At 42.0% G+C, this 15,308-nt stretch overlaps 1 protein-coding gene across 1 annotated transcript in view; it reads left to right on the top strand.

The window, feature by feature from the left end:
- The window catches only part of CSMD1 (CUB and Sushi multiple domains 1), a 2,078,553-nt gene that overhangs the window by 1,871,751 nt on the left and 191,494 nt on the right, over positions 1-15,308 (top strand). The window contains exons 39-41 of the mRNA XM_040243208.1: positions 21-90; positions 3,668-3,784; positions 12,833-13,042. Of these exons, the coding sequence (XP_040099142.1) occupies positions 21-90; positions 3,668-3,784; positions 12,833-13,042 (397 nt within the window). The remainder of the gene's footprint in view (positions 1-20; positions 91-3,667; positions 3,785-12,832; positions 13,043-15,308) is intronic.

Raw genomic sequence — 15,308 nt, 5'->3', positions numbered from 1 at the left:
TCTCATCTTTTCTTGAACAGGGCCGTTCCCACATCTCCTGTATGCCGGGGACTGTGCGGCGTTGGAACTACCCATCTCCCCTCTGCATTGGTACGGACACACCGTCTGTCCTTGTGTCGCTGTGCACATTCTCAGTAATGTAATGGTGATCTTCTTGAACTCCTTTTGGGCTTCGAAGATGAACTTTTAAATTCCCTTCAAACATATGTTACAAGATAACTTAATAATGCAGTAGAGGCGTAACTGAGATTGGACATCTTCTCCCCCTGGATGTGGGTGCCCAGCATCCCTGGGCCAACCGACAGGGATTAGATGCAAGATGGCTAGCTCCAGGCACTAAACCCACACCACATGCCTGTCAGAAGCCAGCGGATCAGTGCATGAGAAGGAATAGACATATCTGGTCTGAGAGTCTGAGAAGGGTTCTGTTTATGCCATTAGCCTTGGGAAAGTCACATCTCCAGAAACAAAATTCAGAAGTGCCAATAAGTGGTATGAAGTTGGAAGGACAGTGTTTTATATCAAAAGTATTTGATATAAAGGCAGCCGCTCTTGTGGAGGGGCTCATCAGGACTGGGACTCAGGCATAGAACATCCATCTCCCTACTTATTTTTAAATGAAGAATTTTCCCTTAGACTTGGGGATTCAAATATTTTAAGCTTTGAAATGAAATCAACTCACAGTGGATATTCAATCAAATGATGTGCCATTGCTGGCACTCTGTGTTACGTGAGGAGATGTTTTATTCAAATAGCTTACCTATATTAGCCAATTAAATTAATTGTTTTTTATTTTGCATGTTTCATATGTTGTTGGTGTTTAGTCACTAAGTCATGTCCGACTCTTTGCAACCCCATGGACATAGCCTAGCAGGCTCCTCTGTCCATGGGATTTCCCAGGAGAGAATACTGTGGGTTGCTGTGCCCTCCTCCTTGTGCTTACTGCATTGGCAAGTAGGTTCCTTACCACTAGCACCACCTGGGAAGCTCAGAGCCTACCCGACATTAACTATTTTAAGCATCATGACAAGTCCCAGGATGGCCAAGTTGTTGGTCATGGCCCTACACTGAGATGGCATTCCCTGTACCATGGGGTCCCTCAGACAGGGCATGGCCTATACCCTGGAACAAAAATTCCATATATTCTCACCAGAAAATCAGGAATCTGCATAAAATGAGACACATAAACCCAGTTAAAACCCAAGATCCCTTGCTCATTTATAAACACTTTGTCCTTTAGCGATAACATTTTACCAGCGACTCTTTGAATTCACTATTTAACAATAAGAAAGGGTCTGGCAGAGAGGGAGTTTCTCCAGCAGGAGACTGGAAGTCAGGCCACCAACTGCTGGTGGACAGTGGGCCTGGGGAGAAGACTGAAACTTGAGGGTAGAGCTGAAGGAACATGATGGTATCACTAGACGAATATAAAATAAGAGCGGCCCATTGATGGGGTTTTTAAAATATCACAAAGGGAAAAAGGATTGATGCGTGGCTTTTGGGTTTGTGTTTGTATACTCATCCAGTGGTTCTTGTGTTTTGAGATGAACAAAGGCATGATCACATGCTATGATAACTAAGGACTCAAGGAATTGGGTTGTCACTGTGTGCCTACAGGAGCTGCACTCATATCAGGCCCTTTCTCTCTCCCGGGATGAACATCATGGTCCTGATTTAAAGATGTGCTTCTTGATGATCAGTTCCATCCTTTAGGCACTGGGTTGGCTGCTCCTGCAAGACAGGCTCAGTCCTCAATGAAGATATACACAGATGTTTTCATATTTTATAATTTCCAATCTTTTTTCTCTTTTTGGAAAAACCATGCTCAAAATCAAAATGGCAAAAATGTCACTTATATTTCACAGTGGTTTTGGTATTTCCATCATTGATGTGGTTTGTGCTTGGACCTGCATGTTTAACCTCAGTGCAGGTTGTAAGAGTACTGGGGGGTTTGGGGGAACATCACTGCCAAATGCAGGCAGGCTCGCTGCTCAGACCCACCAGTGTCTGCAACAGCACCCACAGACTTGTGGGTAAAAGCAGGCCAGAGCCTTTATTCTCAAACACGTGCTGTCTCCCCCAAAGAATTAACCTGACAAGTTATTTTCTAGATAAAAACAAAGTTAATGTTCAACACTTTGCTGGAATTTTTCACTCACCCACAAACATACATTTAAAGTTTTTTTAAAAACTTACATTTTTATCTTGCACACCATTGACACCCAGACTAGGATTCCCTAGTTTCAATAATTACCATATTCGTTAGACTTTTTATAAGATGTTTAGGTTTTTCCTCATATCAAATTTACTCAAAACAGATAAAGTCTTTCTACCTCTGTCATTAAAAAAAAAAAAAAAATCTTGAGGGTCTCTGAAATCGGCCTCCCGAAATTATTTTGCCCAGTAAGAGCATTGTTGGAATATAAGTAGAGTCTTTTCCTGTGGCTTCCTTGAAAGAAACAACATTATTTGCGTGATTGGTTTGAAATACGGAAATCACCATTTTAATAGGTCAGAAATGGTCAAGTCCAAGTATTAGAACTTCATCTGCTTCAACCTATATTATTTGGCATGTGCGTTATAAAGTCAGTCATGTTTCTTTACTGTCAAGCCTCAGCATTAACAGTGTAAAACGTGCATAACCAAGGTAAGTCCAGGGATGAGAATGTACAGTCACACCCATAATTCACAGTGTGAGATTTCTTGCAGAAAAAGTGGTCTCAGTTAGCTGCTTTACAAAGCTGGGAAGAATCCTGAAGGTAGCATATCCAGGTTAAAACTTGGAATCTAGGGGGCTTCCGTGGCAGTCCAATGGTTAGGAATCCACCTGCCAATGCAGGGAAAACAGGTTTGATTGCTGCTGCAGGAAGATCCCACCGGCTACAGGGCAACTAAGCCCGTGCACCACAGCTCCTGAGCCCACGCTCTAGAGCTGCAAGTACTGAGGTTTGCACATGCTAGGGCCTGTGCTTTGCAGCAAGAGAAGCCGCCACAATGAGAAGCCCATGCACTGCAATGAAGGGGAGCCCCTACCCCTTGCTACAGCTAGAGAAAGCCCACATGCCACAACTAAGACTCAGTGCAATCAAAAATTAAATAAATAGAATAAATCTTAAAGCAAACAAATAAACTTGGATTCAAGAACCAGACAGAGCTGAAATAAAATTTTGGTTGTGCTGTTTGCCAGGTGTGTACCCTTAGACAAATTCCTTAATCTCCTCATGCTTGGTTTCCTTGTCTGTAAAGTGGGATGATAATAATACTCACCCTTTAGGGTTGTGATGAGAGTCAAGCAGTGAACTGTGTTTATCTCAGCCCATAGGTGAGCACATGGCTAAGATCAGTAAGTAGTGACCAGTACAAGCACTCAGAACCTGGAAGACAATGGGATCCTGACTAAAATGTGTAAGCTTGACCAAGCTGTACTGAGAACCTCTGTGGACCAGAAGGAGACCTCTCTTTATTCTTAATCAGTGAATGCTCAGCAGAGAGAACTAGACCCAGAAGTAACTAAAGGGTATCCCATTTATGTCTGTGCTGAAGCTAGGGGCAAATCCATTTCTGAAGACTTGCTTCTGGGTAGCACACTTACATGGGAGTGGGGGGAGTGAATTGTCCTAGAAAACCATGGCCCCCGGGGCACTCACTCCACTTCTTGTTCTAACAGCGACCTGCGGGGGCACCTTGAGCAGCATGGGGGGAGTGGTCCTGAGCCCGGGGTTCCCCGGCACCTACCCCAACAACCTGGACTGCACCTGGACGATCTCCCTGCCCATAGGCTATGGTGAGTGATGATGTTTGTTAATTCCTCAAGATCCAACTTTTTAATATATTCCTTGGAAAGAATTAGACTAAGTAAAAATTGAGCCTTATTCTGTTGACCTAACTCTGTCTTTAATTGAATGTGGCTTACAGATTTAAATAAAGCATTGGCAGAATAACTTTGAGAACAGAAAGTGATTTGAAAAGTCAATTCGGCCATGCACGTCTTTTTGAGGCAAACTAAATTGGCAGAATGATGACAGAGTAGTCACATGAAGTGCAAAATGTAGCATCCCTAATTCAATCACCAACCTCTTTATTCATAATACCACCTTCAATAATCTATCACTGGAAATCAATAATGGTAGTGGTTTCTTTTAAATAATTATTAAAGTGTTTTTCAGGTTATGATTCATTTTAGTATTATCTTATAAATTTTTGTCATTACTCCTTACATTGATTTAGGTTTATGAAAATTACCTAAATGATAAAAATCACATTTAGTTATGAACTTCCAGGTTACCTACCTTAAATAATTCATAATTTTAATTGTTATATACACTAAAATCCCATTCCGGCCTGCTTCAGAAATGCACAGTCTTTGTGAAATTTTAATTCTCTGTCATGCCTTTCCTCCTCTGCCTCATGATTTCCTTATATTTTAGTTCATTAACTTGGATTTTCCCCACCTGCAATTGTCCTAAAAGTACACACTGTGATGAGGGTGCCAGATTAGATACTCAGGGAATGTCCCAGAATGTCCATAGTAATTGAGTACTTATGCATTAAATAAATGTTAGCTGAATGATGGGTGAACAGAAGCATAAGTGGAAATCATTGCCCTGGAAGAAGGTTATATATTTTAATTAAGTTTTTAAAGCTCTTGCTTTAAGAGTCTGTGCCAGGAGGAGGAAGGGGTTGGGGGGAGTCTACCTGCTCAGCTGAGAACAGCTAAGAGGGAGGGCGTATGGGCACCAGAGTAAAGGAGGGTCACGCAAGGAAAGGGGCCCCCCCTGGGGAAAGCACATGTGAGATTCAGCTCCATGACCCCTGAAGGGGCCCCAGCATGTGGGGGCATAAGGAAGGGGGGTACAGTTCACAGGGGCCATGGAGGTGCTCTATTTGTTCCAGGTTTTTAAATTTTATTTTTTAAACAATGAACTCTCTGAGCAGAGAGGCTGTAATTCTGCCCCATGCTATACCAAACAAAGGCCTTTGACTTTAACCAATGTTGGCTCAGCCATCCTCAAAGCCTGGTCAGTTTTCTTACCCTGAGTATCTCAAGATCTGGACAGGGTCAGTTCCATGTTTGGAGTCAGATGTCGGGGGCTGGGTTGGAGTTACAGTTGACCCATGAGCTTCCAACAGGGCCTCAGCATCTTGAGGGCCACAAACTTAACTAGGAAAATAATAGTATAGGCTACTGAACTGAGTGAACCCCAGGAGCCTCACTTTCCGCATCTCTAAAAATGAAATAATCGTACAGGGTTACAGAGAATTCACTGAAACAGCTCAGGCGAGAAATTTAGTATAGGGCTTGGCATGTTGTAAATAACAACAGCAAAATGCTAGCTGGTTTTTAAATTATTTCAAATACTTCCCACTTTCCTTTCAAACCTCATTAGAAACAGTTGACTCATGAATGGATATGTACATTTTATTAACTTATTTTCCCAGCTTCACTGTTCCATGCTGTGAGGAGGCTGTGGTCAGCATGCTTGCTTTCACTGTTCTCTCACTGAGAAACCAGTACACAAGGCAGTAATTCAGGGAAAGAAAGAGCAGGGATCTTCTGACTTCATGATCATGAACCTAAGAAAGCATTTATTTCAAGAAAGGTTTAAATTTTAAAAAGATTTATGGGATATTATAATTAAAACTACTTGTCTTTAAAATGTTTAATATTGCCTAGCACTAGGCTTGAGAAAGCATCTTGAATAAGCAAAAAGGAACTTTATGCCCGAAATACTAAATACATGCAAAATAGTATGATTGTCCCTGGCTTTTTAGAATAGATACAGTTATGCTTCAGAATAATTTGCTACAGATTAGAGCCAGACATCCTGGGATGTGAAGTCAAGTGGGCCTTAGGAAGCATCACTATGAATAAAGCTACTAGAGGTGATGGAATTCCAGTGGAGCTATTTCAAATCCTGAAAGATGATACTGTGAAAGTGCTGCACTCAATATGCCAGCAAATATGGAAAACTCATCAGTGGCCACAGGACTGGAATTTTTCGTTCCAATCCCAAAGAAAGGCAATGACAAAGAATGCTCAAACTACCGCACAATTGCACTCATCTCACATGCTAGTAAAGCAATGCTCAAAATTCTCCAAGCCAGGCTTCAGCAATATGTGAACCGTGAACTTCCAGATCTTCAAGCTGGTTTTAGAAAAGGCAGAGGAACCAGAGATCAAATTGCCAACATCTGCTGGATCATGGAAAAAGCAAGAGAGTTCCAGAAAAACATCTATTTCTGCTTTATTGACTATGCCAAAGCCTTTGACTGTGTGGATCACAATCAACTGTGGAAAATTCTGAAAGAGATGGGAATACCAGACCACCTGATCTGCCTCTTGAGAAACCTGTATGCAGGTCAGGAAGCAACAGTTAGAACTGGACATGGAACAACAGACTGGTTCCAAACAGGAAAAGGAGTACGTCAAGGCTGTATATTGTCACCCTGCTTATTTAACTTACATGCAGAGTACATCATGAGAAACACTGGGCTGGAGGAAGCACAAGCTGGAATGAAGATTGCTGGAATCAAGAAATATCAATAACCTCAGATATGCAGATGATACCACCCTTATGGCAGAAAGTGAAGAGGAACTAAAAAGCCTCTTGATGAAAGTGAAAGAGGAGAGTGAAAAAGTTGGCTTAAAGCTCAACATTCAGAAAACGAAGATCATGGCATCTGGTCCCATCACTTCATGGGAAATAGATGGAGAAACTGTGGAAACAGTGGCTGACTATATTTTGGGGTGCTCCAAAATCACTGCAGATGGTGATTGCAGCAATGAAATTAGAAGACACTCTTTGGAAGGAAAGTTATGACCAAACTGCTGCTGCTGCTGCTAACTTGCATCAGTCATCCGACTCTGTGCGACCCCGTAGACAGCAGCCCGCCAGGCTCCACTGTCCCTGGATTCTCCTGGCAAGAACACTGGAGTGGGTTGCCATTTCCTTCTCCAATGCATAAAAGTTAAAAGTGAAAGGGAAGTTGCTCAGTCGTGTCTGACTCTTCGCGATCCCATAGACTGCAGCCCACCAGGCTCCTCCGTCCATGGGAGTTTCCAGGCAAGAGTACTGGAGTGGGGTGCCATTGCCTTCTCCATGATCAACCTAGACAGCATATTAAAAAGCAGAGACATTATTTTGCCAACAATGGTCCGTCTAGTCAAGGCTATGGTTTTTCCTGTGGTCATGTATGGATGTGAGAGTTAGACCATAAAGCTGAGCACTGAAGAACTGACGCTTTTGAACTGTGGTTTTGGAGAAGACTCTTGAGAGTCCCTTGGACTGTAAGGAGATCCAACCAGTCCATCCTAAAGGAGATCAGTCCTGGGTGTTCATTGGAAGCACTGATGTTGAAGCTGAAACTCCAATACTTTGGCCACCTGATGCAAAGAGCTGACTCATTGGAAAAGACCCTGATGCTGGGAAAGATTGAAGGCAGGAGGAGAAGGGGACGACAGAGGATGAGATGGTTGGATGGCATCATTGACTAAAGGGACATGGGTTTGGGTGGACTCCAGGAGTTGGTAATGGACAGGGAGGCCTGGCATGCTGCAGTTCATGGGGTCACAAAGAGTCAGACACGACTGAGTGACTGAACTAAACATATAAGTAACACACTGGGTTTTTCTGACAAGTTGTGTAATCTATAAATATACTCCTAAACATGAAATTTTAAAACAGGAAAGAGGCATGTGCATCCCTGTTTCCTGGATTGTCAGTTTGGGTTTGAGTTGCTTAGGTATTAATGGCTATTTTGCTAGTAATTACGGTACAGGTGTCTCCAATTCCCCCAGCCATCCTGAAAGACACAGTTATCCAGAATATAAGACAGCAGTGCTTTTTCTTGAGAAAAAGCAGATTAGATGTTTTTCATCAGTGGAAGGTTTGTTGCAGTGTTTTTTATCTTTTCACACAACCAAATATACATGGGACTGCCTGTTAGATGTCTGACACACTTTTTCAGCAGGAGCCAGCTCAGTCACATAATTCTTCTGATTAATCCTACTTCTCTCCCACACCCATTGACCAGTAGCTTAATTATATATGCAAAATGACCCGTCGCTCTGCTATCACGTGAAAGGCCACCTATGTCTCTGCTTGCTAATTATTCACTCCCCTGAAAACTGCTTTCTGCATCCAGCCTCAGTGAGAGCATGTTACCAAAAGCGGGATTCCAGCCGCTCCCCACTCTAAAGTCAGTAAAGAGGCCAGGTTGGTGGGAAGGAAAGTTTGCTTGATTTTGATGCCAGCATCCAACGGGGAGGGTGGACGTCTGTCCAAAGGCTGACTCCCCTGCCAGCCAATGATGGTCAGTGGAGAAGAGCTGTCACAGGCTGAGGGAGAAACAGCACAGTCAGCTCTGACGGTCATCTTCAAGTTGGTCATCGGTGGTCTGACCAGCAGCATCTTGATTATTTTAAGCACGGTTTCGATCTTCAGTTTCAGCGTTGGTTTGCTTCCATTTCTTTGAGGCCAGTTCTCAGAATTGTGGCAGCTTATGTCATGACTGCAGCCTGGTCATCACGTAGTTAATTTCTCCACCTGGTGGGGAGGTTTCAGTATCTATAAGACAGCTCACAGGACATGGCTCAGATTATTATTTATAGCCTATGAGACAGAACTAAAAGTTCTTGTGTACGCTTAGTGAGAACACATTATTATTATTATCATCATTATTATTATTTGGCCTCTTTTGCCTGTTTTCCTTTGTTACTACATTTTCTCAGTTCTCTGATTAAATTTATTCATTGGCTAAAGTTTTTCCACAGACAAAAGGCAGGCTGAGGACATGGGAGCTAAAGGGCCATAGGGCCCTGCTCTGTTACAAGCATGCAGTCACAGGACTTCATCTGAGGGGTGGGCATGGTACATGGTGGTCCCTCATGTCTTTGGGCTCTGAGTGTAGATGAGTAGAAATCCTAGTTCTGTCAGTGACTGCTGGTATGAATTTGCAAGTTATGGACATGCTTTGGAACTGTTGTCTCTTATCTTTAAAAGGAATACCATAAAATAGTGTTCTCCTACAGCTGTTCTGAAGCAAATGCCTGACATGGAGAAGGCATTACCTAACTAACTGTTCACTGCTCTTTGTTACTAGGCCAAATGCTCTAATGTTGTTTTCTTTCCTTTCCTTTCCACAAATTTGGGTTGCTGTTTTGTGTGGCTTTGAGTATGAGCCCAATCAACACAGAACTTCTGTCTATTTTCTTGAAAGTTTCTAAAAGCATATTTAACAGAGATTAAATCAAGTTTGTTTTTTCTGCTTTACCTTTTGTATTTGAAACCCTTGCACTTACATCACACAGCATGGGGTCAAAATTGGCCATGGCTTTAGGCCATCTAGAAGCATAGGGAGGATACAAAAGACTCTTTAGAATATTTTCTCTGAATTCTGAAACTATTCACTCATTTGCTATATGTCTATTATGCACAGAAGATGTACAATAGAGCACTTACTATCCAAGGGTCTGTCAACTAAGAGACAAGAGTTTAACTCTGAAGCTATGGTCAGCTTATGTATTCAAAGTTTTGTCAAGTGCAGATTCAAAATCCTTTCTGCAGATGCCTTTTCCTGACACTTAATTTCCAATGTGTAATGACAGTCAGTGTAAATTTCTCCCTAGATGGATATTCAGATGGGTTTTCTTGTTGCAATAACACATTTCTGGTATTCTGTGAGATAATAAAAGGATAACTAGGTTACACTTATCTTAATCCCTTCATTTTGGCTTCGTGATGTCAAACTGGACACAATTCGCTGAAAATTAGGTAGCTAAAAATTTCATTCTAAACCAGATTAGAGCTGGGCTCAGTTCTCTTTCCTGATACATATTAGGTGGTTTGATATGTGGCTGGATACTTTATCCTGCTTAATATGCTAATTTTTCATAAAATTATAATTTTCATAATTCCATTTCCATTTCAAGATTAATTCCAAATCAGTGAAAGGCCACTTTCACTATTTCCTTTACTTTGGAGATATTGGCCATCTTTTATGGTTTTTGTGCCCCTTGATCTGTTTGCTGTCTCTCATTTCTTTCTCGACCGGGCCATTCTGTGAATTTCAAATGTATCTCTGGATGAATTCATCTGACATCTGCATATACACATCTGAAATGAGCCTGATTTAAGCCGTTTCCCTGCCATTTGATTTTATACCCAAAAAGGGAATAAGTATTTTAAGTGTTCTAATCTTGCCCTAGTTTCACATCCTATCTCGTAGTTTTTGGATGAAAAATAGAAATTTCAATAATTCATCATTTGTTTTTGATTGTTCTTATGTCGGCTTCTGTGTTCTTCCTCGCGTGAAGAATGTGATGGGTGTTTATGAAACTCTGTGGACCATAGGGTTTCTAGGCCTTGATGCAGCCACCAAAAATATATATATTTTTAAATCCATTGGCATAGTTTATTAATTAGTCAAAAAAAGAGAAAAACAACCCTCTTTTATTGTCAGATTTTGGGCCAGGCTATAAAAGCAAACTGTTTTTAGTTCAACAGTAGGTAAGGAAATAGATCAGATACTAACTGACCTGTGGCTTACAGACTGGTCAAGTGGCTCAACTCTCACAGCAGATGGCAGAGAGGTGACAGGTGAGAAGGATGGGCTAGGTCATTTGTCCTGCCTTCTCTCCTTCCTACCTGCCTTCCTCCTCCTTTACTTTCTCCCTCTCCCTCTCTCTTTCTTTATCTGTCTGTTTCAATCCCTCTCTCTCCTTTTTTCTTTGCTTCCAAATTTCTTTCAACTGAACATATTTACTGAGATTTATAAAGAAAATGATTTAGCTTATGGAGGTCTCTCCAACAGAGACATGCTTGACATTTCTTCATATTTACAGGAATGTTTTAAATGTATAGCTTTGCTGCATGTTGGTCATCTGTGGTGCCTGCCGTTAGAAGAGTCAGGCCAGCCTGGGGCTGGCCTGTTCCCTCCCTCCCTGCTCATGTGTTGTTGTATGTACACTTGGACTGTGTGACAGAAACTGAGTTGCTCATTCTAAAAACAACGAAGGTTTTGTAGTCTTGTTAAAGATCTTTCACTGAAAGTCTTTCTTCTGCTTTTTACTTTTTGAGTCTCTTCCTGAAATATTCTGAAATTCCTTCCAATTTTGTCTATCAAACTAGGATGAAAATTTTAATACAAAATACTTTTCTCCAAAAATTTGGAATATTTGTAACATCATGAGATGCTTAGCTTTTGTCTAGCATGTTTCCATGTTAAACCAGAGAACACAAGTTATCTGTCCATCAGAGTTGGTGTCAGTCTAACTCTGCCTCTCACGGTGTTAACTGGGACATCACACCCAGCCTTCCTGTACCTTATTCTGCTCACCTGTGAAATAACAGTAATAACAGTGGTCACCTTGGTAAACTGAATCCCGAGTGTGGTAGTGGACTTTCACTGTGTCCAACCAGAAAGGCCATTATTCATGCTTTTGTTCCTCCTAACAAAGTTTTTTCCATAATTGATAAAATTGTGTTTCTTGGAGAATTTTAAAATTTATTCAGTAGGTTTAGGTTATTCTTCCCTATTACTCTTTACATGAGCTTTTATTCTTTTCTTTTCTTTTTTTTATATTAATTTCAGACTTTTGTTACCTATATTTTCCATTAATACTAAGGAGATATGGTGGCTTTACATTTTCTCGGCATTTCTGCTTAAGTAACGTAACCTTTGCAAACATGATCTTTAATATAACAATATCTTTAATTTCCTAAAGCCTAGGAAATGTGTCAGATATATTAGATGAAAAGTTATATATAGATAGATAGATAGATGAAAAGATCTTTATATATATATGGATAAATGGATAAAAAGAGCTTTATATATATATATAGAGAGAGAAGAATATCTATATTCATATATATATATATATATATATAAAGAGAATAACACAAAATAAAGCTTTCCTCACATGCTGAGAGAGTGATCCACAATAGCTGTTGGTTTTCTTAGTTTAGGCTTTATAAATCCAACTTAATTGCCTTGATTTATGCAAAAAACGACTATCTTTGGCATTCTGAATAAACCTTCAAGTGAATTAAGAAGTATTTTAGGAACAATAGTCAAATTTTCAAACATACCACAATACCACAGCAAATAACTCTAAGTTATTTTGATTCTCTTCTGAATTATCAATAGTAGCTTATCTGGTACACTGATAGATATTATGCCAGCAACGTGGGTCCTTTGGACAGCCTTGGCCTCTTGTTAAAATAGATTCAGCTGTGAGAGTCAGAGTGGCGTTTACCAGGGCAGGTTTCTTGCAAACATCAGTAATTTGCATTGGAGGCACTACACGGTCGAAACAATCAGTTTTCGAACTAAGAGATTTCTTGTGAGATGGTGTGAGCATCCACTTAAAAGCCACTTCTAAAGCTTGTTGCATTTTGTTAGATCTATATTGGCTTCTTCCTTGATAAGGCTGAAAATTAACTGACAATTACAAACTTATGTTTCTGATTATAAGGATTATAATAGCAGCTGGACAAGAATCCCTGCCACTGTAAGCCATTGTGTGTGGATATAAGTCGCCATTCTGAGAATAACAGCTGCATGCTTCTGTGATGCAGTGCCAGTAATGTCCATATTTCATCAAAAAATTGACTTAGAAGCATTCACTACACAAACTAAGGTCACACAGCTGGTGGGCAACAGAGGTGACACCAAACTAAGGCTTGTTGTAATTCACAGTGTTCGTATTCCTCCACTCTGCCTCCTGGAGAGATATTGTTGGAGGAAACTAATGTGATTTTAATCTCTGTTGATAAGCATTATAAAAAATTTTGATACCGGTATTCACCAGTGTTGCCTATTTTTTCCATAGGTGCACATATTCAATTTCTGAATTTTTCTACCGAAGCTAATCATGATTACCTTGAAATTCAAAATGGCCCTTATCACACCAGCCCAATGATCGGGCAGTTCAGCGGCCCCGACCTACCTAGCGCCCTGCTGAGCACCACTCATGAGACGCTCATCCACTTCTACAGTGACCACTCGCAGAACCGACCGGGGTTTAAACTCACTTACCAAGGTAAGAATCATACCACACCTGGGGCTGCATCTGACACTTAATTGTGTGGCAGCATAAACATTCAAGCTGGTTAAAATCTTGCACAACTGGAGAGTCCAGAGTGACAGCTTTCTGGTGTGAATGGAGTCTTCGCCAGGCTTCACACAGGTCAGGAGCCAGACCCCAGGAGCAGGTCATGCACTGCTTCACCGGGGTCCCTTCTGTCCCCCTCCAGTGGCCATATCACTGCCTGGGACCCTCTTAGCCCCATCATCCCATAGCCTTGTCACCTGTCACCATGTCCTCTTGGCCACATGCAGGTGTTACCCCTTCAGGACTATGGTACAAGGAGTCTCTTTGATCTTGGGGGGCCTCCACCTGCAGCAGCTCACAGCAGGATTTCAGTTCCCAGCCAGAGACTGAGGCCAGGCCCCAACAGTGAGAGTGCTGAATCCTGGCCACTCGACCACCAAGGACAGTGGCAAAGCCCTGGCTTGTTGGTTTTGTCGAAATAAATGTCCACAAAGAGACAGAAAGTAGTGAAACATGTCAAGGGTACTAGGAGGAAAAGGAGTATGTGTGGATAGACACCAGGTGGGCTCAGAGAGGGAGTCACACCCGCGAGTGGTCTGAATCGCTTACACGGGCCTTTCTTCTGGCTTTCTCTGGCCAATCACCCGACTCTGAGTCTGTGTCTGGAGCATGTCAGGGTCCTCCCCTGTGTGCATGTGCATCTCTTAGCCAAGATGGGTTCCAGTGCAGAGGCCTGTGGGTAGGTTGGCATCACCTGCTGTGGGGTGGGGTGCCCTTTCTTTTGACCACTGGGGGGACTTTTCTGCACCTATGTAGTCAGGAAGGTCTCCTTGACCTCGAGAAGGAGGAACGTGTGGTCTCTCCATCTCCCATTTGGGCAGGGCTCAGCTCCCCTCTGTCTCCACTGTGACTGTTGACTTAAGTGTCCACTGGGGCAAAGTCCAGCATTTGCCCTGCTCCTGTTGTTATTCCTTCTGGAAATGTAAAGAGGAGGCTGACTGTAACATCTAAGCTGGAGCCCATCTATCCCCGGCCTCATGTCCACAAGGGAAGGAGGTCTGACCCTGTCTCTCATGCATTTAAGCTTTCTCTCAGCTCAAAGTAATGACCTTGTGTACTATTCAAGCCATGTTCAAGTTATGTCGGTGGGGGGTGGGGGAGCGGTGGGGGAAGGAGAAAGATAGAGAGGGAATGAACTTTATGTGTTCTTAAACCATCAAAATATGAGATCTCTAATAAAAGTTAGAATCTGTCGTCATCAAAGCATTTCTGACATGTGAAAAAGTTCAAAGTTTTCATTTCATACATAATAATTTAGCTGGCCTTTTCTTCAATGTTGTTAATTCAAATGAAGTAAAAAAAAATGTCAAAAGTGGAGTCTTTTTTTAACATGGTGATATCACTTGATTTTTTTTTTTAATTTTATAGCCTGCCCTGGAAAATATTTAATATTTCAGTACTAAAAGAGGATGGCATTTTGTGTTGAACTTTCAGACCTTGTTACTTCAGTTGTTACTTAAAGTATAAATTTACATTTCCAGAATTTGAGTGTCTTAAAATGGGAATCCAGGTTGGGGGGTGGGGGGAAGACAGGGTGATAGAGCCTAAGGAATGAGACAGGAGACCTTGCCTGGATTTCTCTGTGCCCATCTGTGTCTGCCATTCCTTCTCCCCTGGACCCCACTGTGTCTCAGCAAGGGTGTTAAGTCCCACTGGAAGGCTGGTGTGTGTGCCCACGTACATAGAGAACAGTGGAGAGACATAGTTTCCCAGGCTAGCATAGAGGTCTGCATACACCTCTGCTCTTCCTCCTTTTGGAGATAAGAGAATGATCTCCTTCTGGCAGGCAGCCCCTCCCATGCACTAGACTCTAGAATATTTCTTTCTACTCTTTCCAGGGCATTTAAGGTAGGAACTGGGGCTTCCCTAATGGCTTAGATGGTGAAGAATTTGCCTGAAATGCAGGAGACAGGGCTTCGATCCCTGGCACAGGAAGATCCCCTGGAGGAGGGCATGGCAACCCACTCCAGTAATCTTGTCTGGAGAATCCCATGGACAGAGAAGCCTGGTGGTTACAGTCTGTGGGATCCCAAACGGTCAGATATGACTGAGTGACTAACACTCACTTTTCTCCAGGTGGGAATTATCTTCCCTTCATTGCTTTTCCAGTGGCTGTTTCTCTTCCTCCTTTGAGTTTAAATACACTCAAATTCCTCTCTCTCTCTCATACACACACACCCCTACTTATGTTTAA

This window comes from Oryx dammah, unplaced genomic scaffold, assembly GCF_014754425.2.
Source record: "Oryx dammah isolate SB20612 unplaced genomic scaffold, SCBI_Odam_1.1 HiC_scaffold_7, whole genome shotgun sequence".
Classification (NCBI taxonomy): Eukaryota; Metazoa; Chordata; class Mammalia; order Artiodactyla; family Bovidae; genus Oryx; species Oryx dammah.
This window is presented reverse-complemented; position numbering and strand designations above follow the sequence as displayed.